The sequence below is a fragment of the Sesamum indicum genome, linkage group LG4 (assembly GCF_026168435.1).
Source record: "Sesamum indicum cultivar Baizhima isolate 11 linkage group LG4, ASM2616843v1, whole genome shotgun sequence".
Classification (NCBI taxonomy): Eukaryota; Viridiplantae; Streptophyta; class Magnoliopsida; order Lamiales; family Pedaliaceae; genus Sesamum; species Sesamum indicum.
Window position 1 is genome coordinate 13,368,973 of NC_142660.1, and position 25,204 is coordinate 13,394,176.

General features: G+C 32.4%; 3 protein-coding genes across 4 annotated transcripts; 1 reads left to right on the forward strand and 2 right to left on the reverse strand.

Moving 5' to 3' along the window:
* Nucleotides 1-6,889: 6,889 nt before the first annotated feature.
* On the forward strand, nt 6,890-8,759 carry LOC105160723 (transcription factor bHLH36-like). Its single transcript, XM_020693541.2, has 3 exons — nt 6,890-7,310; nt 7,435-7,794; nt 8,224-8,759. Exons 1-3 carry the CDS (start codon nt 7,011-7,013, stop codon nt 8,293-8,295), a joined length of 732 nt encoding a protein of 243 aa, XP_020549200.2. The 5' UTR covers nt 6,890-7,010; the 3' UTR covers nt 8,296-8,759.
* A 5,912-nt stretch (nt 8,760-14,671) lies between these two features.
* Nucleotides 14,672-17,115, reverse strand: LOC105160541 (transcription factor bHLH36). 2 transcript variants are annotated; one of them, XM_011077969.3, is made up of 3 exons: nt 16,729-17,115; nt 15,557-15,845; nt 14,672-15,053 (listed from the first exon to the last, which is right to left on the reverse strand). In XM_011077969.3, the coding sequence occupies exons 1-3, from the start codon at nt 16,849-16,851 to the stop codon at nt 15,046-15,048; spliced, it is 420 nt and encodes a 139-aa protein (XP_011076271.1). In that variant the 5' UTR covers nt 16,852-17,115; the 3' UTR covers nt 14,672-15,045. The 2 variants fall into 2 exon arrangements, with proteins under 2 accessions (XP_011076271.1, XP_011076270.1); XM_011077968.3 differs by having other exon boundaries at nt 15,544-15,845.
* A 4,537-nt stretch (nt 17,116-21,652) lies between these two features.
* LOC105160543 (receptor-like serine/threonine-protein kinase At4g25390) lies at nt 21,653-24,105 on the reverse strand. The gene has a single exon (XM_011077970.3). It carries the CDS (start codon nt 23,903-23,905, stop codon nt 21,800-21,802), a length of 2,106 nt encoding a protein of 701 aa, XP_011076272.1. The 5' UTR covers nt 23,906-24,105; the 3' UTR covers nt 21,653-21,799.
* Nucleotides 24,106-25,204: the final 1,099 nt, after the last annotated feature.

Here is a 25,204-nt window from a genome sequence, read left to right on the forward strand (position 1 = left end):
CAAATTAAAATTCGTTTGAGTTTGATTAGATTAATAATAAATCAAAATTCAAACACGATTGCTTATAACTCAACTCAAATCATTTACCGTCTTAATAATGAATGTGATTTCATAAGTCTAAAGTATCTTTTTCTTGTTAATATATAATTACATTCAATTCAAATTAAAGCCGACTTATTTTGCATTCTAATAAGATGTTTAGATCCCTATGAGAAGTCGAGAAACCAGCAGTCAGCGCTGGCCAGAGGAATAGGAAAACGGACGGTGGAGCAGTGGAGGAGAGGGGACCAACCTCCACAATGACAGGAATATTTATTATGGGACGACACGTGTAATAAAAAACATGCACATTATTAATTAAGATCAATTTGGTACGTCGTCATTATCTCTTGCCATTAACCTCAACTATATATGTTTTAACACATAATGCAAGTGGTCCTAAACTCCTCAACAACGATCTCCATCAATCAAAACCCCAACATAAAATTGTATATTATTATATGACCAATAATTGCTAGCTCTATGGAGTAATTTACATGTGGTCTCCTACAACGTGAAATGTACCTGCGCCACAATTTATTACATATGATAACTACTTCATGCGTTCTCCAAGCATGTAATCTTAGTAACTAATTTACCAAAATAAAATGCTATATGTTCTCCCACTACAACATTAATGGTCCTGCATTCCATCCACTATACATGGACAAAGATACGATACGATATAGATATATTAATACAAAAAAAATAAAAAATTAAGACATAACAGACACAGACACGACTATATATTATATTTTTCTATTATATGTATTCTTCATGTCTCATAAAATTAAAATATACAATATAAAAATATAAAATAAATATATCTTACATCTAAATTCTTAACGATGACTTAAAAAATATAAATAAAAAAACACTCTCAATGTGTCGTATACGCGTCTTGTTGGAGTTGTGCTTATATTCAATTTTACATCGAGTAATTTTTTGAAGTGTTTCCATATTAAAGGCTCATCTAACCATACATATTATTGAATCATGTGGGCTGTGTCAGATATTAGATCGTATGGAAGTATTTCGAAATCTCCAATTAAATATGCTTGAGAATTATTTGAGGTACGTGGACTGTAATAAAATATAATTGACCGAATAATTGGGGCCTCGACTCAAGCTCACATCTCAACGCACAGCTTATATTTCTCAGAAAGCAGCAGTAATTGCTGACTCCCCACTCAGACATTACTGTTGCTTCATTACACTTTTACTGTAGGACTGAGTACTTATTGCAAGTCCTTTTCCATAAAACCCATCACTGATCAGCAATATTTCCAGACAAATTTCAGGGACGTGTGACTAGTTATTACATGGAGTTGGCACGCTAATCAACTTGGTACGGACGAACCCACCGCGCAGCCCTCATCTGCTGGAAATTGGCAGATATATAGATCTCTGTAGAGTGGGTAATGAATGCTGACAGCACTGTTGGAAACGGAAAACAAGACATTTCTTTTTATAATTGAAGTCAGTTTGTCAATTAATTTTTAGGAATATTTATTCCCTCTTCTTCTAAAATTTAATATAATAATACATAAATTTTTAAAATTTATTTTTGTCTAAAAATAAGTTTCTTCGTTAGTAAAATTTACTAAATTTACTGACTTATTGCAGATCAAATAATTTTTCTAATTGAATTACCCTTATAATGGTGAAAATATATTTTCTCACATGAATTAAAGAATGAAAACATATCATGGTAATTTGATCATAAAAATTTATTTAACGTGTAATAAATCAATTAAGTCAATCGGGTCAAACATATAATTTTTTTTTATTCTTTTTGTTAATATTAGTAAATTCATTAAATTTTGATTAATGAGTATTCCTTTGTTAGACAAAAATAAATTTAAAGTATTAAAATTAATTTTTAAAATTATAAAAAATTTATATATAATTATACCAAAACTAATAAAAAGAGACTATAATTATCCCTAATTCTTGTGGAAGCCCATATATACAATTCGCGTATTGCCGAATTTGTGAACAATAGACTCGGGGCGTAGGTAAAGTCTCATACCCATTAATTGCCACTTCAAGACAACCCCTCCCCCCCCCCCCCCCCCACCACACACACACTCTCAACCTCGCTGGTTGCTTCCCAACACCTCCTAAAAAGGCAACCCCAATCTTATATTTCCCGAAAAGACATGCATTTGTCTTATGTTGCATTCGCTTTTTTTTTTTTTTTTTTTGGCAAATTACAGACATCTTTTCTAAATTTTAATATTATTATAAATATTTTTTTATTATTTAAAAAAATATAAATAAAATTTAACATTTATTTAACAATGAGTCCATTCTATTAGTTTTCAATAGGATTTCATCCAATTTTTGACAAATTGGTCAAAATACCCTTTTGAATTATGAATTATAATATTTAAATTTTATAAGATATGTTTATGGATTAATATGCTCTATGAATGATTTATTTTACCTCAAAAAAAATTATTTTTTGAAACATTTAAAAACTATCAACAATGATAAAATAGTAAATCTTTTTCATTTTTTTATATTGTTGCACCAACATTTTGAACTTCTTTGCTGTTTTTTTATCTTTTAGGCGGCATAGATCATCTTCATAAACTCTAGAGGAAACCTTTCGCTCTAGGGTTTGTCCAGCCTTAAGAGCCCCCAAAATACTAATTTTCACATAACCGTTTAGAACTTACGTTATTAATTTTTGTTTAGAGAGAGTATTCATAATTATGTCAAATTTCAATAAATATATCTATAATTTAATTAATTTCCCTTTCTTTTTTCCATTTATTTTCTCGCATTAACTCTCTCTCTCCTCTCCACACTTTTGATGTATATTCGCAATACATCATTTTCATCTTAGATGTATATATGAAATTGAAAATTAAATAATAGTATGTATAATACAATATATAATTGTTCTCTCTTTCCCTCTCTCTCTCTGTCTCTCATACTTGATATCTTTGATATTTATTTGCAATAACATCATTTTCATCCAAGATATATGTATCAAAATTAAATGATAGTAAAATACAATGATTGTAGCGTACGAGATTTTTATATTGGAAGATTTGGAGTGGAGTATCTTTTGGCAATAGGGTTCGGTTACTAGGTATAGGCTGTCATCAGCCCTAAGATTTAAGAATCTTATAATGTGGAATAGTATTTATTTAAGGATTTTAGAGCGTGACAAATGCATTAAAAATTAGTTGGTAATAACACATTTGATGTATATGTACAAAAAAAATTACCTCACTCGGCCCTAGTAATGTGAAACGATTTCCAAAAATAACTGATCGGAGATAGATACACACGTTTAAGAAAATCTTTCCTGACATGTTTTAGATTTGGAATAAGAGGTGCTCATTTTAGAAAATTGTTGCTCAAAAATCTTTTTTATCTGAATCAGGTTTGTTCCAAATTAATTTATCATATAGAAAGTGCAGTACATTTGTCATGTAATTAATTATTTTTTATTTTTTGAATTTTTTATCAATTACACAACAATTTAAATTAAAATTTCCCCCCTTTTTGGTGGTAGAATGAGACTTCTTGTATTCCTCTTCCTCATTCTATAATTTGACTTTGGACACATGATGTGAAGTTTAAATTGAATATATCCTCTTCTGGCTCTTTGGTGGCCTGGCATTTTTTGAAGCTAGTATAATATAATGATGTAATTGATTTTATTTTATTTCTTTTCAAAAATTCGAACGGTAAATCTATGATTATTTAATTAAATATTTTGACTATAACAAAGATAATTTGAGTATAGATAAAGAAACATCAATGCGTATGTTTATGTAACAAAAATTTATATTTATGAGAATTTTTTTTTATTTTTGATACTATATATGTTATAGGGGTACTTGAAATTTAGTGCCACGTGTTTTTAAAATAGCATAATTGATTTTATATAAGTAATCTTGTTTATGAAATTAGTACTTTCATTAAATTTTGTAAGAAAAAGTGACGTGTAGAGTACATGACAGTTGAGCTTAAATGCTAAAATGTAGCTAGTTGTCAATTTTGGAGGCAAAATTGAACCACGTGCTTTGATTTTGAAATATTCAAACATCTATCCACCCGTTTGCAACCATTCTTCGCAATTATTGAAAAATTAAAAATTCATATTTTTATAAGCGAATTCAAGATTCAGAAAAATCACAACCATCATCGTACACGAAGTTTCACAATAACGGGACCTTCAACTCGGATATTTCTATCGCTCGTGATGTTAGCTCACAAGCGACCTCCAACAAAAGCAAGTGAGTCTTGAATGTGGTAATGAAGATATAAATTTCCCTTTTTCCAATCAATTACACAAAAAATAATTACTAAGCGATAAAATGATAAAAAAAAAATGATTGAAATTAATGTATCCGGCTCAATTTTTCCTCCAAAATTGGTGGCCGCTACATTTTAGTGGCCAAATCCTTATACCTTAACCGTTATGTGCTTTATACATGACTTTTCGTCCCAAAATTAACGAAAGTACTAAATTTGCAAATGCGCCAATTATATGATATAAAGTGTGTCATTTTGGAAGAGCAGGGTGCTAACTTTATAATATCCCAATATGTCACCAAAAATAATCTTCTTATATATTCATTAAGTAAGAGATTTTTTCAGTAGCACCTTAACTCGCAAGATGTGCGTGAAATAAAATATCTCTAAATACGTATATCTTTATTTATACACATTTAAACTTAAATAATTTATTTCATCGATTTTAATCAATGATTTATTTTTTCTTTTATTTGACTAAACAAACATATGTAATAGAAATAAAATTCAAGACAATAATTAAAGTTGTGCATGCTTGTGCAATAATTTCTATCTCATTTCATGGGACTATGTTGAGGATATGTTTGATTCAGGAAAAAAAAAATCTCAGCTAAGAGAAAATATATTTCAAACACAGTCTATTATTCTAAAAAATATATCTATCACATCAACTATAATCATAACACTTTTGACACATCACATTTATGTATCTTTTATTGGATACTAAAATAAAAATAAATCAAAATCAAATATGGGTGTGGTATTTATCTCATTAACACGGTCTGTAAACCATCATCTGTACACTATACTATTATAAAAAAAACTTAGTCATATCAATTTTTTATTATCTAAATTTACCATTTAATTTTTTTTTTTTGTTCTTCAAGAAAAAATGGTTATAATAGTAGTTTTAATATTTTAATAAATTTATAATTATAATTTATTTTTTCACTCTAACCTCATCCCATGTTTTATTTCGTTTCACAGATTTCATTTTTTCTCTTCCTCGTATATTATATTGATTTTTTTTCACAATTTTTTTCTCTTTATCTCATACCACGATTTTTTTATATGTTCGTAAAAATTATGTGCAATAATAACTAGTTGATATTTTTTTTTTGAAAAAAAAAAAGAAGAAATAAGAGCACGTGCAATGGAAATTGTAGGTGGGAGTTCTTAATCCTGGATTGAAAAATTGCGATACCCTAGTAACTACTCAATCATAAAGGAATCGAACAAAACCTATAATTGTACGGATTTGCTGTGGATTTGTGAGACTGCACTAAACGTTGATTGGAGGACAAATCTTAAAGTTTTGTTTCATCTTTTCCAACCTGCCCAAGACTCCCTGCTGAACCTTATTAATAAATAAATAAATAAAACTCTTGTGCGTGTATTTTTTTTTTTATAATTATATATTTCATTACATTTAAATTCAAAATCAATGAATATATATGTTTAAAAGAAAACAAAAAATCACATCATAAAAGTAGATCATATACTATAGTCATAATACTCGAATTAATTTTTTATTTAAAAAGTTTCGATCTTACCACTCAAATAAGACATCACTACATAAAACCCTCATGCTTCGTTCGCCAAAATGAAGCATTTCTTTTTCGATTTTGTAGGAGTTTTGAAATTCATTTCTCTTGCAACATTTAATTAACTTCCATGTATAAATTAATTACTATTTTAGTGGATTCGCAGCACTATTTTAATTATGTTTTTTCTTCTTAATCACTATTATCTTTAATTAATTCTTCTCGAGTTTCAATATTATATATAGAAGTTTGTCATGATCTAGTACTCCAAACACTTTTAACATGTGAATCACAAAGTTCACTAAAATTTGAGCTGCAAATACACATGTATCATGTCCGTATAATTAACTACAAAATCCATGAAATAAAATAATTAGGTAGCTAGGACGATTTAACACATGTTATTAATTTGCTTTTAATTAATCACATGAATTTAACAATTGATTACTCTAATTGGAAAACAAAATAGTCACAATCCTTAAAGACTTGCTCAAAAGTTACGTGCTCTTAATCACCTTACTAAAATATTGTAATTACTGATCTTATTAATTAGTACAAAAAGATTGAAGAATATACGTGGTTTGCTGATAATTATCAGCACTTGTAAATTTTAATGTCTTAATCACAATGAAAATAACTTTCGGCACTAATTTATTCGCAAAAATTTCCACTCTCTCACCAATTAAAATATTACTCTACAGCTTTTTAATCTGTCAATTCTCTTTTCCGTATTAAGATACCTACCATATTGAGATGATACGAGACTAATCCTAATTAATTAACTAATCGTCAACAGTAATATTATTCGGATTCCCGCAAGTTGTCGTGTAATAAAGCCACTCACAAGCAATTAATTAGTGTAATAAAATAAAATAAATTATAAAGCTAAACACCAGTCTGTTGCAAATGCTGCAGCCTAACTGTACCCTAATAATTAGGTAATGGGGTTCACTGTTGCTATTGTGGGCTGCCTGTCTCTATTTAACTGCGAGTCAACAGTCTCGTAAATTTCCACACAAGCACACTAAACCTTGAAAACACACACACACACACTTGGTAGTGTAATTTTCTTGGTAAACTCCAATATTGAAATTCAAGAAACTGGAAGGGCTTTGTTAATTAGGTCTGGGGTTGATTGTCGATCTAAAGATGTTTCCTTTACAAAGTAATGCGTTGGTGTTTGATGACATCCATGAATTTCTCGAGCAAGATAATGTGCTAGAAGATCTGCTAGCAGATTGTGCTGCTTTGGAGGGCAATGAACATACTGCTGATCAGGCCGGTGTCAAAAAGAGCGCTTCATCTGCCGGTGGAGTTCAAGAAAACAAGGAGGAGAGTAGCAGTGAGATCAAGAAAATTATGCATAGAGATATCGAAAGGCAGAGAAGGCAAGAAATGTCGGGCCTGTATGCTTCAATTCGGTCCCTTCTTCCTCTTGAATATATCAAGGTGAATAAATCAATTACAATTATATATATACTTTACCTTGATTTGATTCCTAGTGCAAAATTCGGACAACCTTTTGTTCTTTGTTTTTCCTTACATGGCATTTTATTGTCTGATTAATCTGTAGGGAAAGCGAGCTATCTCTGATCACGTGGACCAGGCAGTGAATTACATAAAGCATATGCAAAAGAAAATTGATGAAATGAAAATGAGGAGAGACAAGTTGAAGAGGTTGTCTAATTCATTAGGCCCTAGTTCTGATGCTGATCAGGAACGAAACTCGGATACCAGTGGTTCGTCCAATTGCGTGAGTGTGAATGTGGATGTTTGCCAGGGCGGAGTGGAGATCTTAATCAGCAGTAGCCTCAATGAGGGAAATTTCCCACTTTCAAAAGTTCTTGAAGATTTGCTCAGGAGAGAGCTCAATGTACTTAGCTGTGTTTCTACCAGAGCCGATGGACAGTCCGTCCACAAAATTCAGATTGAGGTGAATAACATGTACACAGCTAGTTTACAATTTTCTCAGGTTAAATACAATTTACCCTCTGTCATATGTGAAATGAGCAAATACTGCCTATGAAAAAAGAATTCGCAAAATTACCCCATTGTTTCAAAAACTGAAGCAAATTACTCTCCTATCAATGGTTTAGAAAGGAGGAGGGTAATTAATTTGCTTTATTTTCTAAAACACAGGGGTAATTTGCTATTTATTTTTCATAAAAAAAAATTTTACTCATTTCCCATATCATAGGGGGTAAATTGCATTTTTTCCCAATTTTCTCTGATAAATAATCTACAATTGTCACAACAAGATAACATTTTTCAGCAATAGGGTTTCTCTTATTATTTTTAAATATATGATTCTTTGGGTGTATATTTTTCTTTTTGATTCTTATAATATTCATCATCGCTGCAGGTCAATGATCTCAGAAGCATTGATCTAGCTGAGCTTCGAGACAGACTGGCTAATGTAATTAAGCTTGCTTAATTACGATCGGAAGCTGGAGTATGTATATCAATCGGCAGGAGAAAAATCCAGACACAGCTTCTAACTCATGATCTTGAATTTGTAAATATGAAAGTTGTTGGTTTTAGTTTCATGATGGTAGCGTCCATCTCCTGGATTTTAACATTTCATTGTTTTCTTTCATTTAATTATTTTTTTCTTTTCAGATCTCTCTCTTGTCTGTGTCCAAAAGGTTTAAACATTTTCTTTTGCTGGTATTGTGAGGGTGTTGGATTTTTCTGTTCAAATTCTTGTTAATTTGCATAAAATTGATGTCCACTCGGAGTTCATTTGGGGCATCTTGATGATCATCATCATGTGAAATTGGTCCGAATTCTTCAATCACATTGCCATTTTCATGTGTTAAACTCTGTTGAAAGTTTGTTTCTGATGAAGATAGTGAGAAGAAATTCATAGAGTTGATAAGAGAGATGACATGTGATCATAATTGAATACTCTGTTGCTCAATTACTTTATTTACAATATTATTTTTAAATTATGATGTATCGATAAACACTCATATGGTGAGAGGGACACATCCTAATACAGACATGAAATATGACAACTTTTTATAATTTTAACCACGACATAACTCTGACAGTACTATTATTATTATTATATATATATATATAAATATTTGAATATTATATAAGTATTCACATAAATCGATGCATATAGACGTAGATGTGCAATTGATTAAAAATATGTTGGTGTAATGTAAAGAAAAGTAAAATCTCTAAAAAGAAACGTAAAAGAGAAAAAGTAAATTCAAATGTCGCCTACCAATTTTTGTTAGTTTTTATCATACATACATGTGTGAAAATATATCAAAGCATAATTTATTGTATCCAAAACAATATCCAGTGTACGATCATCAAAATTAAAAAGAATTAAATCATGAAAATTTAAAAGAAAAATACAGAATCAAAATATTAATTAAAATTTAAAAGACAAAAATACTAGATAAATATACAATTAAATCTGTCCAGAAATACCGTAACACAATATATAACGAACGAGTGTGCAACAAATACACATGCATGATGTTTTAGTCTGTGCATTCTAGGTCATAATCAAGGCTGGATTCAGGATTTTATCTTTGAAGCATTTTAAATTTTTGTATGGGATTATCAATATATATTGTATAGGTGCTTATAATTGTGACAGGAAAAACCCTAATTTTGTTTGAAAAAGATTGATTTGTCCCTGAAAGGGCACACAATTACAATTTTACCTAGAAGAGTTGCGTATTCTTAAGCGGGTTAGGTCGCGATCCTGATTGAGTTTAACGACCCGACCCTGACAACTCGATACATGTGGAAGACGCCTATTAGACCACCAAATCCTCATTCTTACACTAGAAATACCTCTTAGTCAGTTCATTAATAGTATGTTTTTTTTACCACTCTTTACTTTCTGGTCACTTCAACTCACCAGCTCGCAAGCGACCTGCTTTCAAGACCTCAAAACCAAATATTGACTTTAAGCATTGGATGGTCTTAGTTGGAGGCCACATCAGCAAACCTAACGATCTGCTTCTTTTCTCAGGGCTCCATCACTAGTTTGGGAGAGATAGCGACCTCGAACTGCTTAGAGGACCAGTTCGTCCGACCAAGAAAATCGCATAGATTTCGAACATGATCAAATTGTAATTAGAATGTCATTAATAGACCCAACAATTTTTTAAGAAAGAATTACCTTTTGAACTTCTAAATATATTTATATATATATATTATATATATTAAGTATAATTGTGTGGATCTTACTTTTAAAGCAGCTACCAACGGAACTATGCAACTAATTAATTTATCAAACAACAAAAAACATTTTTCTGACCAAACATAATTTCAAAAAGTATCAATAAGCCTTTTTCACAGTTAGTATATATTTATAACCCACGTCCATGATCAAGTCTGAAACAAAAACCTGTATTTTCCATTTAGATATAGATCAATTACCAGGAAAAGCAAAGATACAAGAAGCCAAACTTAAATATATAGAGACAACCAAATATTAGGCAAATTAATTCCAAACAGTGCTTTTCTGAACTTAGTTTCCGTCCAAGGATGTTTGAAGTTCCTACCAAAACCCGCCGCCGCAACCACCTACCTCAAAAGAGTAGAAAAAGGGAGGGTGGAATAGTAGAGACGACCAGACCAAATTAACAACGGTTAATCACATTCGAACTCTCTTAAAAATTAAAAATTATATTTTTTTTCAAAAAAAGTATTAAAATTATATTTATGCCCCCTTAAAAAATTTACTGTTTACATCTAACTCTCTTTAATTAAGATTTAGATGAAAAATGCTGACATTAACAAAAAATGACATAATTTTTTATTTTATGTCTCATTTAATATTCTTATGTAATAATTTTATTTTTATAGAAAGAAAAATGTAATGATGTTAACCTCACTCTATATATAGATATTACATTTTATCCCTTTGTAAGTACAGAAATATACATGAGAATGTTAAATATGGAGCAAAAACTAAAAAATGTAATTTTTTTCTTTGCTAACAACAATATTTTCCGATCAAATCCTAACGAAATGGGCTAAAGTATAAACAAAATTTTTTTGAAGGAGATGTAATGTAATTTCAATTTTTTTTCTTAAAAAATATTATAATTTCACATTTTTAGACGGTGGACTAATAAATAACCCAATTAAGAATGCAATTCACAACAGCCCATCAAAAATTGCCTTTATTTTGACAAGAAATATTGGTTATACGTTAGAATTAATTACACCAGCACCTTCTTAAATATTGTAATTGAATTATAATGGGCAATTGTGGGGTATTGTTAATTTGTACGTCTAATGGAAACATCACTAACACAAAGTCTTATAATACTAATAATTAATGATTATTAAGACGAACGAGATGTGGATGCAATTAATCAAATAATAAAGATATTTTTTATAATTAATTTAGTCATATATATTGACCGGATGCTAATTACAAATACCCATTTTGTTTCAGTACATATATAAATTTAAGTGGTCCTAATACCTCAACAGCATGCAGCAAAATAAAGAAGTTAAGGCTCCATCAACGTGACTCTCAATGAAATAAAATACAGTTTATGAAAAATATAAATTAAGAATGATCCCCGGCCATCAATAATTGGTCGGATTTAATGTAATTTATCTTTTAATAATATTGTAAATGAATAAATTATCTCATTATAAAAAAAATAATAATAATTTACTCTTCTGTATTTTTAAAATAAAAATAATTTTCTCTCTATTTAAGGAGGTAAATTATTTGTATTTTTTGTTTTTCATACTTGCTCAATCAATATGTCATTAATACCATCACATTACAGGATAAAATTTATTTTAGTCCCCGACATTTAATTTCACTTTAAAATAGCCTGTCTTTTCAACTAATTTTACGTTAATCCCTTCAAATCAAACATATGCGTTCAAAAAATGCATGGGTCCAACGAATTTGGACAATCGTTCAAGGCTTGGGACGAAGCGAATGCAAATCTTGAAAGGGGGACCTGCAAAAAATGTGTTAGTACTCCAACCCTTAAATTAGTATTGGATTTGAGATTGAATGAAGTGAAAAAGTAAGTAAATTTAATTAAAAGTCGAGATATTGTGAATAAAGTTGATGAAAAGTATAGCACGTGATAATATAGTTAGAGAGAGCTTAAAATATAGTTTAGAGAGTGAAAGAGGAGTTTAAAGAGTAAGAGGGGCGTGAGAAAGGTGTCTCCCCACCTAGAGGGACCAAGGTTGTATTTATAGAAGAGTACCCCCGTCAGTTGGGGGTCTATCCAACTCCCTAGAAATTCATGGAGATTGACTGGGATGGTTAGAAAAAAGAGCAGGTCATCCTTATCCGCTGTGGGATGTGTGTTAGTAGGAGTCTTCTTTGTTTAGGGAGACCCCTTGCCTGCAAGGAGTCCTAGCCGCTAGGGGGATCCTCCTTGCTAGAGTTGATGTGGTCCAAGTGGTTGTTAACGTGTCTGGGCCTTTTGGACTGAATACTTTATTGGGCTTTAATTATGGTCCAAGTTGGGAGATGTCCCTTCTCGAGTCCAAGGATGTCCATGGTTTCCTCCCTTCTTCTTGGGTTTCTTGGGCTGTTTAAGTTGTCTAAGCTAGCCTAATTAAACTGGGACACCCTTGGCCTCCTAGGGACGTTATGGGCATGGGATGTCGTAGGCCTCCTGGTGGATGCCGTGGTTTTTCTGTTTTTTTTTTTCTTTTTATGGACTGCTCGGGTACCTTTTGTCTAACTTATTTTTATGCTCATCATAAACTATTTTCTCCAACCCATTTATTCAATTTTTTATTTGAAAAATTCGATAAGTTCATTAAATTAACAATAATTATAATAATATATCATTGGTCAAGTTATTATTTGAGGACCAACGATAATTATTTCAATTAAGACGGTTATATTTTTTAAGTTTAAAAATAGAAGGATAAATTGTAATTAAAAACAAAAAGTGAATGATAAATGATGTTATGTAATAAAAAAATATTTTGTAAGGATAATATAGAAAAATCACTCATTAGAGGAATTAATTTGGAGTGAGTTGAAAAGATAAAAATTATTTTAAATTATACTTCTTTTACTTAATGAAATTTACCTTTACTGAAAAAAAAAACTATTTTAAATTAAAATAAAAAAATTAGGAACTAAAATGAATTTTACCCTACCATTACAGTTTACATAATATTATAAGTGCGTTCTCCCAGTAGGTGTAATAATTTCAATGTAATTGACCGATCGATGCAATGATATTCCTGCATTCACATTAAGTACATATAGCTTGTATTCATTCTTCACTGTGGATACGTATGTCTCGGACACGCATATGTAAACCTATTTTCATATGAGGGAAACCAACGTGCTTGAAAATTAATTAAAGTATATATATATATATATATATATATATATCGTGATCCAGGCCTCAATATCGACCTTTTGTCTAAGATGAAAATCAATAATTTTCCAGTCAAAATATTTTCTATCGGCCTTTTTTTTCATATATAGAATATCGACCTTTCCTTGAAACGGAGATCTATAAAGAAAAGCATTTCGTTTTATTTTTATAATTAAGAAATTTATATGATAAAAGATCATATCTATAGTATTTTTGAAAATTTTCTTTGTGATTAGATAATGAATATCCTTTAAATTCTTTTTGTTTTTTGGAATCAATTAATTGGTCCTTTTCATATGAATGTCATTTTCTTAAATTTTCCTTTTTAGCTATACGACGCCGATGAACTTTATTTCGCCATTTTTCTGGTATTAATCTAAACCATCTGATCTCAGATAAATCGTATTGATAATGTCCTCTTAACCAATTTTTTCATTGATTCATTTCATAACTCCAAAGTTTCTTATCCCCTAATGATAGCAACAATATCCAAATACCAAATCCGACTTCCATATACTCCCCGCAAAGTGGAAGAAACTTTTGGGAAGGTCAAAAAAAGAACGTCTTCTTCCAACATAAGAAATTATATATATATATATATATAGGTGATAATTAATTGGTATAAAAGCATTATATATGACCTAATGCCCCTAAACATAAGCTCAAAAGCAGCTTGTTCGGACAAAATGAGCTGTAACTGTTTATTATATATGTTTAATTATAAATTTACAAAGAAATGTAGGGTAATTTATTACAAGTTGTTTGTCATGAATAAATGTATTATGCATGACAACTCAAATTAATTAGCCATCAATGTGTAGAGACTTTGTAAAGCAATCATTGTTGATGAGGAGTATACCTGATTTTTATAAGCCTCAAAAATTTTCTTTGCTGGCAGGATACATCTCTAAACAAATTCATGGACCATTAGTTAAAACGGACAATATCTAAAGAGAGTTTTTTCGATTAATATTTGTAGAGATTTGGGCATTGGGTATATGTTGTTTTTCGATACAACAAGATACAATATTAATTAGTGAGAAAATATTAAGTAATAATTTTTTAATTAATTATTAATTTATAAGTAACAATGATCACAATATAATTTTTAAAAATTTATATAAGTTCCCGCTATAATAATTAAGTGACATCTAACATAAATTAATGTAGTGGCCACTGCGTATACATTTTTTGTCAGGAAAATTGCAACTTTTAAACCAATAAATATAGGAGGTAACAATTTGGTCATTTGAAATCATTGTGGCATTTTAGTCCAGCAATTAAAACAAAATAAAAATTTGACGACAATTATGATCGAAAATTCATAAATTGGCGCGTGGAATGCACAACACATACATTTTTCCGGCCAACTTATTGAATTTGTGACCAAAATTGCCATTTTTTTGAATTGCATGAACAAATACCTTAATTGATTCAACAAGACCAAAATTACTACTGAAATTGCAAATTTTCCTTTCTTGTCACCACCATTAGCAATTTCCCTTGAGTTCATACTCTCCCAGAAGCATTGAGATTCAATTATGTCTGTCATGAGTATCACGAAACTGCACTAGTCTTATGATCATAACCCGAACTTAATTCAGACCGAAACTCAAATTCTTGCAAAAAAAGTCAAGAAAATCTAACATTTACGGGCATGTCGGCTACCATGAAATAGGAAGTTCCCAGCAATATATTAGCTGCAATAGATATTTCAGGATCTTGCTGATTGATACGCTCCAGCTCCCAAATGTTATTTAGCAATCGTAGTAATCACGTAAACCAGACTCTCTCGAATCACAGGTAGATCAACGCTTGTGACATCATCGACCTGCAGCCATCATGATAAATATAAGAGTATATGAAATTAAGAGAGAAAATTATATAAGCCCAAAAATCATATATATATATATATGAAATAATTACAATCCTCACTCCTGACATATGATATAATTACATCTAAATCCCTTATAGTTTGAAAAATTACATCTAGCACCTATGAAGTTTGCTTCCATCTAACAAATAAATCCTTCCGTTACTCAAAATTCACTACATTTGTTGATATTAACCAAAAAATAGAATGAAATTGATATTCACCTTCGATTAACTTATTACTAACTTATTACAAGTCAAATAATTTTTTTTTATATACTTTCTCACATGCATTAACGCTTGAAAATATATGAGGGTAATTTGATCATAAAAAGACTTATCTGACCTGCAATAAATAAGTAATAAATCAATTAGACGTAAATATAGATTTTTTTTAATTTTTTTTGTTAATATCTATAAATTCGGTGAATTTTGACTGCCGCATTAACTTATCTGTTAGACCTCTTCCAAGCAAATGCGCAATAGCTTTTGAAAGTGGGAAATCTCCCTGGTTGAAGCTACTGCTCATTAAGATCTCCACTGCGCCGTGGAAACCGTTCACGGTCACGCAATTGGACGAACCACTCATCATATCCGAGTTCTGATCCTCAGCATAAGTATTAGCCGGGCCTGATGAATTAGACAACCTTTTCAACTTGTCTCTCCTCATTTTCATTTCTTCAATTTTCTTTTGCATATGTTTTACGTAATTCACCGCCTGACCCACGTGATCGGATGCACAGCGCTTTCCCTGGAGATATTCAAATCACACCTTAGTAAACTTCTATTAATTCAAGAGGGTACATTACAATATTATGTAGATGAAATGATGTAATCCAGAAGCTTGAAACTGTCCACTTTTTTAGTACAATATTTAAAAATTGTGGAAAAAGAAAAAAACAGGAAGAGGTGGATGGAAATTTGAAGTTCACAATAAAAAATGGATCAAAACCTATAGGAGACTATCAAATTGAGGTGGTTATTGGGCAGATTAATAATTTCCCAACAACGAGAAATGTTTATAAATATGTCAAATTTTAGAGGAGGTCATTGTGAATTGTGATTCACCCTAATTCAAGAAAAAATGGCATGACGAAGCACAATTGAATGTTAACACAGATGTCGCGTTCAAAGATGATCAGTGCGGCGCTTCAATTGCTGCTAGTGAGCAAAATAGAACCGTGGTTGTGCTAGAAGCTCATTAAATCTTCACTTATGATGCTGCACTTGCTGAACTTCAAGCCATCAAAATTGCATCCGTGAAGATGAACAAACTGAATGCTGAATTCACCATTTTCGAATCGGATCTGCCACCGCAGCTAAATGGATCAAAAACCGGGAAGAAGATCTAGGTTGACCCTGCGGCCCTTCTTGATGTGTCAAAAATCATAAAAAGTTGGGACTTTAGGAAAATTCCCCACTTATGTAATAGATTTCCACATGAAAGTTGCCAAATGGGCTCACGGTGCAAATTGGGATGGTCCAATCCCACGGAAAATCTTGTCTCAATCAAGATTGATTGAATCAAATCAATCACAGAAAAACTCCATTATTAGACCACGTTGATGTTTAAATGAATATTACGAGATCAAAAAAACAAAAGAAAGAAAGTTACAATTCGACGTATAGATCACCTTGGTATATTCTTGAGGAAGAAGGGATCGAATTGAGGCGTACAGGCCCGACATTTCTTGCCTTCTCTGCCTTTCGGTATCTCTATGCATAATTTTCTTAGTGTGAGTGCTGCCCTCATCCATGTTTGCTTGAACTGCTACAGATGATGAAGCTTTTCTTTGCCTTTCCTTGACGCCCTTATTAAAAGTGATCAGTTCATTGCCCTGAGAAGGAGCATAATCTGTCAGCAGATCTTCCAGGGACTTTCTTGCTCAAGAAAATAAGAAGGGTGCAGATCAATCTCTGTTGGAGTTTATTAATTACACTAAGGGAGTGCGTGTCTGTGTGTGTCTTCAAACTATATATATATATATATATAGATATATATACAAGTCTGGCAAGAAGTGAGTGAATGTGAACCCCAACTACCAATCCTTTTCAAAACTCGTGATGAGTTAATGTCGTTGCGTTTGAAATCGTGAGCTTGAGGATTCACACTTGAACAGTGGGGTGGCAGTGAACTCGCATGTGACTTGTCCGGGTATTTTTCGCATGCAATATTTGCAATTCCCTCGAGTTCTTACAATGCATCGATACTTTCAAAAATTACGTTGTGTAATAATCAATATATGATATTGAATTCAAACTTAAAGTAAGAGATGACACTTTGTGGAGCACCGTGGCTGACACATTCTAGATAACATAATTTTTATTAGTTTAAATGCATTTTTAGTTGGATAATTTTTTACCAGCACATGTAAAACAATTAATTTTTTTTTTCTTTTAGGTTTGGTGTAATTATACGTAAATCCACTATGATTTGAAAGATTACATTTAATACCTATGAGGTTTGCTTTCATCTGATAAATAATTATCTCTTCTAATTAAAATTTATCAATTTTGTTGATATTAACACAAAAAAAGTAAGATTACATTTGGATTGATGGATTTGGATTTGAGGGAAGGATTTTGAGAATATATTTCAAATGAATCCATTTGAAAAAAATTTGAAATCCATCAGTATTCGATGAAACATAGTTCAACATTAAAATTGAAGGATTTGAAATCCTTTAAATTTAGAATTATCCAAACAAACACAAAGAATTTGTTGTGATGATTTCAAATCCTTCAATCCAAATACAACTTAAATGAAAATAGATATTTACCCTCGATTGACTTATTACTGACTTATTATAGGTCAAATATTTTTTTTTTCAACTAAATTATCCTTATAACGATGAATATATACCTCCCTTTATGTATTAACATGTAAAGACATATGAAGGTAGGTAATTTGATTATAAAGATATTTATTTGATTTATAATAATTCAGTAATAAGTCAATTAAATATAAATATAGATTTTTTTGTTAAATTAAAATCATTTTAAATATAAATTGTGCATTCTAGTCAAAGTGAAGCAGGGAATAGTTTCGGGCCAGCAGGACGTGACAAAAAGTTTTGTTATGTCGGTCGCAATTTGACAATTTGCATCAATTAACGTCGTACAATTTAGCTTTACTTTAAGATTAAATAACACGTGCATTTATGTATTTTCTTTTTGTAACAATTTCATTTTTAACATACGAACTAAAGATATATTAGAAAAAAGAAACAAGAAACAACAACCACAACAATAACTACTCTAGAAAAGAAAAATTCTAATTCAAATTGAATTTGGTTAAATTTGAACAGATCTTATAGTAAGTATAATATATTTATTATATAATTGGTATCTAGTTTAAATAGAGTGATCAATCTCGTAACACTAAACACTTCAAGAAATTTGCAAATTATCCGAGTCGACCGAACACGAATGACTTCATCCGTTATATAGCATATTCGATGTACTCTCGATCGATGGAGTTTTAATGTCACATTGTTCGATAGGATTGATTTAAGTAAATTACTCTTCCAAATACATCCTTCGAATGCTAAGCATGCACTATTTGCCAAATTTCTTCTTTTTTTTATTTTCAAATCGATTATTTAATTTTAGTATTAGAAAATAATAACTAGAACCTATTGAATAATCTTCAAAATCGCGTTTGTTGAATTCAAAAATTTTCGAGTCTTAGACATTATTCCATTTGAAACCAAATAGCTCACGAAGACAACCTTGGACCTGAGACCTCGTATCAAATGCTACATTCTGGAAATTGACATCAAGAACAAATTAAAATGAGGCTCTCTGCGGTGTCTACAGTTCAATTTACCGATCAAATATGTAAGTGGAGATTTTTTTTTTAGGGAAAAAAAACTGGAATTTAATATTGAATTTGATTCGGTTATTTGATGTCAATTATCAAACTATCATACTCTATAGGTTGGATTTTATTCTGATATTTCAAATATAAATTGTATGGATGTAAATGAGTTATTCGTAAATGATCTATGTGTTGGGTAACTTTGGGTTTGTATTTTCAATTTCAAAAAATAAAATAATATAAATTTGATCGAAATGAATTAATTCTAGAGCAATTGACATATGTTCTGTTCAAGAGCCACTTAACAGAAAATACAAATAAATTTTGGGATAATGACATCGTTCTTCAGTAAAATTTAATATAATTAAACGTAAATTTTTTGATCACACTATGACGTTTGTTTCCATTCAACAAATAAATTCATCTATTAGTAAAATTTATTAAATTTGCCTACATCAACAAAAAGAATAAATGAAAATTCATATTTATTTTCGATTGATTTACAGATATATTGTGAGTCAAACATATCTTTTCTAGTCAAACTTTTTATCTAACCTCAAGAAAGATGGCATAATTATCCCATAAATTTATACCGCGTGTTGCCTTTCAACTTGCGGAACACGTGAAAAAAAATTCACATTTTCCTGTACGTTTTACCAACAGTATTTATTTACATGTAAGTGCATTCATACGACAATCACAAAAGCTTTTACCATCAATTTAACCAAGTGAGATGTTGTCGGCCGCTGGAATGGCCCCTGCATTCACACCATGCCATTAGCCCAATTTTACACCAATTTTACACGCGCGTGTCTCAAATACATACGTATAGAAATGTTTTGGTAAAACTCATGTCGTTATACATAGTACGACAGCCCAACCACCACTTCTAAGAGATTGCACTTTTAGGACAAGGATCATATTCAGCAACAAACTCTCTGCTGTATATATACCATGAATGGATTTTGACAAAACTGAAAGCAAAGCTTAAGAATTGCAAGAGCAATCATCGATAAGAGTCTTGAACGTTTAAGCTCTCTGCTGTATATATATACTCACCGTTTAAGCTCATGGTCTGAACGAAACACCAGTTCGGCCTTCAATTTTTGCCTACAAGAGTCTTGAACGTTTTATGGCTCCACAGTTCAGGCTATTGCAACGAACTGCTCATGTCACCTTGTACATAAGATTGCTTATGTTTAAAAGTACAAAAAGCTTCAGGTTAATCTTCTTGAAGCACTTAGGCATGAAATAGAACTCATTGCTAGTATTCATCAGCTTGTGTTGTCTGTGCCAAAGGCCCTTTCGGATCTGTCTCACCATCAATTTTAGCCATGAATGAAACAAAGCTATAAAATCGTCCAACTGTGTAATAACATGCAGATATTCCTCGGATTCAACCTTCAAACAAATAAGTTACTGCGACTTGAGCACTATTAGAATCATCTCATCTCCAAAAACATTTACAAAAAGGAATGTATAAGAGAAGAAACAGGATTAAAGTCGATAAGCATAATAGTAGAGAACATCTTCAAATACCATTTGCAGAAGTTACAGTAAGTAGTCAAAATAGGGCCATTGAAAGTGGATCAACCCAACTCCCAAATCATACGGATGAAGTAGCGATAGCAAGTATTATAACGAAATTACAGGCAAAAAGATGAAATGCCGCTTCATGATCACTGCAACCTCATACTTCATGGTAATGATTCAGAATCCTTCAGTAAACAGCAAGCATAAAGGACATGAAACTGCAATACCAACGAACTACTATTTCCACACGCTAGGCCTTTACAAAATCAAGAAGATTTTAGAGATCAGCAGAAAAAATGGCCAGTAGAGATTTGAGAAAATCCGGGAAAAGATTTCTTAAAGCAATCCAGATAGCAACAACATGACCATAAAGAGCCATCAAATGTGTCACAAGATCTCCAATCAAAACTATGCTAGACCTCAACCTGCCCCTTTGGAGAATACACCACAGGATCGAATATCAAGAACTTATCAGGCTCTGCCAAGCAGATGCATTAATTTTTTATTGATATTTGCTGAAATAAATAGAAAGAGCATTTCAGCGGAAGTTTTTGTCTACACCACTTCGGCCATTTCCATTCAACCATAGCATTACATTCCCTGTGAATAATACCATGCCAGGACTTTGAAAAATGCCCGACCTTGTACCATCCTCTTTATTTCTGATCGTACCAAAAAAATGCTACATTCTCTTTTTTTGTGAGTGTATCAAAATGATTATCTACTTCAGCAATTTTCTTAATATGCAATAATTTGGGATCTTTTGAGACTATCTAGACATATTTCTGCTATCAATTTTAAGAAAAACATCAAATGGAAACCTGTGCTATGCATTGAAGTGTATATGATTGCACTCATGTAGATAACTGGGCTGACCTGTACAAGTTTTAGAAAGATGTAATAACAGCTCCTGTATGGAAAATCAATTCTCTTAAAATTGCTTTTATAAACATTTGGTAATTTTACAACTTTAATTGGCCACCACAATGAAAAACAAAAAGGATGATCAATAAGGAATCACATTAACATCCAATGTTTTGTGGCATTTATAAAACTAAAGAGGAGAATAGAGCCAGGCGAATGGACCAAGTTCCCAGTTCCAAAATAGCTCCTAGGTAAAAATGACAAAAGAATAACTAATAGAACTATAGAAAAACATTGGAACAGCCACGTATAGAAATGCTGATTACTGCTCAAGAAGTATGTAAAAAAAAAAATTGCTGAAATCCATTCTATTGATGCATTCGTAATTTGATAATTCTCTTTCTTTACATAAATTGTTTCACAAAGGTAAGCAATGGTCTACAACAAGTTCCAATTTCTTCATGGACGAGTAGGCGATAAACTGAAACTCACCGGACCTTCTTGTGAGACTTAAATGGGAAGCGAGAAGGAGGGGAAGGTGAAAATTCAACTGGTAGCTGGGGAGATGCTAAATCTCCCGACAGCATACCCACCACCTCTTTCATTGAAGGTCGGCGGCAAGGTGATTTCTGCAGGCAAAGCAGTGCCACTGTGATACATAGCAGTGCTTGCTCTTTATTTAAAGATTGAATGTTCTGATCCACCAAATCAAGAAGCTTCCCAGCACGGGCAAGATGCCGAGCCCATGATAGGAGATTGGCTCGTTGGAACTCTGACATGGGTGAACCTGTCACCTGAAGTGGCCTCCGTCCTGCAACAAGAACTAATAGCAGAACCCCAAAGCTATAGACGTCACATTTCTCAGATACATCACCACCACCCCCGTACTCTGGTGCAATGTAGCAAACAGTTCCTCTCATACTTGGTGTGCTACTGATACCTCCACTTCTTGGTATCTCCCCACTAACTGAATCATAACTATTTTTCCGTGCTTTCCAAAGCTCACCACTGAAACCATCCAACCACCAGTCCATGCTACCCCTACTACCCCTGCTCCTGCTCCTGCTTCGTTTCTTCTTTCTATCAGCATACAGTTCATCATCCCTTGGCCACCAACTTTCACTATGACAATCATCACTAACTGACCCTTGAACTTGTTTTTTCTTCTTCTTCTTTTTCTTCCTCTCCAGCTCTTCACAGTACTCCTCCTTCCACCACTCCCTTGCAGGTCTTCTCTTGTCTTTCTTCACATTCTTTTCATCATCCAGTGATACCCACCAATCTAACTGCCTTCTTTTTTTCTTCTTCTTCTCCATTTTCCTCACCATCCGAGAGCTTGAAGAAGCACCAATCCAGTCACTTTTTGGTCTCTCCTTCTTGATCTCATTCCCAATCCATTCCATCACATAATCTTTAACAGTGCCTGATTCCGCATCTACCGAGGTATCTTGCTTCCACCACCAATCTTTGCCTGAAACACTCTTCTTCTTCTTCTTCGACCCACTCTTATCTCCCGTACTCTCCATGCTCAACCTATCAAAGTTCCCCTCTGAGACACTTGCCTTCTCCAAACCATCAGATGGGGAAGCCATTGCCGCCACAGTTCTTGGTGACACCACCGGAGCTGCCTCTGCCTCTGGTGATAACTCCACCCCCACCACAGTGTCCGGTGAAGCCTCAACCCTAACAACCACACTCTCCGGTGACATCTCAAGACCCCCAAGCTGATGGACATTATTAGCTTCCTCAAACCCACTCGTCGTAATCACACTTTCTGTCTCCACCACAGATCCATTATCCTCCACCCCGTTCCCCAAACTGCCCTCCTTTTTCACCTCACCTTCCACAATATTATTATCCTCCACCTTAAACCTCGCCAACCCAAAATCACCGATCTTAGCATTAAAACCCCCATCCAACAAAATATTACTCGGCTTAATATCACCATGAATAATTGGCGGATCGCAATAATGATGCAAGTATTCCAACCCTCTGGCTATGTTAAGAGCAATCGAGAACCTCTTATCCCAATTCCTTAACTCTTCACTTTTTTTATGAAAAAGACAATCTTGCAAGCTACCGTTTTCCATAAGCTCATAAATCAAAAGCATCCGGCGCTTCCTGGGGTTCGATGAAAAACCCATAACAGAAACAATATACTTACAGTCAATCTTTGAGGAAAAGAGCAGCTCATTTTGAAACTCACGCTCACCCTGCAAAGACCCCGAATCCATAAGCTTGACAGCAACATGGGAGGAGGTAAAAATCGAGTCTTTGGATACGTCACGGCCGGGCTTCAACTCAGCACGATAGACGGAGCCGAACCCCCCTTGGCCGAGTCGAAGAGAAGGGGAGAAATTAGAGGTAGCGCGGCGGAGTAGGGAGTAGGAGAGCCGATGGGGGGGTTTCTTGGAGTCGGTGTCGGAGGCGGAAGGCGCGGTACGTTTCTTGCTGATTTTACGGAAGCAAAGGACCAGCAAGAGTAAACAAGAAAACCCCGCAGTTAACCCGCCGGCCAGAGGTGGGATGAGGTGATTGGTCCGGTGGTGCGACGCCGGGCCCGGCGTCGGAGACAGGAGGTGGCGGGAGGGCATATCAGTAATTTCAGTGGCGTTAATGAGTACAACTCATAACAGAGCGAGGAGAGAGGAGAGCGCAAAAAGGGCAGAGTGAAAAAAGAGATAGAGACAAGTGATTGTTTGTGGGAATGGAATTGAATTATCACTCAGCTTCACACTGAAGCTCTCTCTCTCTCTCTCTCTCTCTCTCTCTCTCTCTCTCATTTTGCGTCCTTTTTGTTTGGATTTGTATTTCTCAATCTTGAGGGAGTCAAAGGCTTTTGATTTTCTTTCTTTTTCTTTTTTTTTCTTTTTTGGTTTTTCCCCAAATAAATGTTCTTCCTTTATGTGTTTTGTCTAATATTTTACTAGAACTAATATGAATTTTTTACAGATAAAAATACTTATTTTGTACATTAAAAAAAAATAGTTTTTTTATTTGTATATACACACGAAATTAAATAACAAGAATATATTATCTTATGTTGAGATTTAAACCCGTATAATTTATCAATTTACGTTCAATCAAAATATTATTTTATTTATCGGGTCAGAAATATTAATGTTACATACACATAAAATCGAACTAAAAACTTATATTTGATTGAAAATAATTCTATAAACAAATGAAATAAAAAGAGATGACAACAAATATAAAATCGTCCCCTTAACCACTACTAGTGGAATCAACACCTAAAATAATGACCAAATGGGTAGAAAAAAATACCTAATAATAACACAAAAAGGTCCCAAGTTAGGAAAATAGGACTAGGTGGGTAGTAGGTTTTTGTACTTTGTTTGTTTCCTTAAATTTTTATAACATTTTTCATGCAATAATCAAATGAATTCTCAAACACACCTCAAATTTAATAACACCATAAATTGATGCATCCACACATGGCATAGGGACCTTTTCAATTGGTTAGAAATCTTTAGTGGGTAGACAACTAATAATTTAAAGCTGTTATTTTCAGTTCTTGAGTAGGTATGAGTAATTATTGACCTAAAAAATAAAAATCTAGGTCTAGGAAGTAGGGTTAGCACATTATTTGAGTCTCACCTTTAACATACATTGCTTCTTTTTTTCATGTTTCTCAATGCAATGCAGGTGAAAAGGTTGAAGTATTGCTTGTATTTTTTTTAAAAAAAAAAAGAAAGAAAGAAAAACATGAACTACACAAATCCTAAAAAATAATTTGGTTTATGTAATTTCTTAATCATTGAGATATTTAATCAGATTATATTTTAATGTCTAAATATACTTGATCTAGGGGTAATTTTGTAAAGATTATTTTAAATATTATCCCCAACTCAACTCGATAAGTTCTGGGCTTA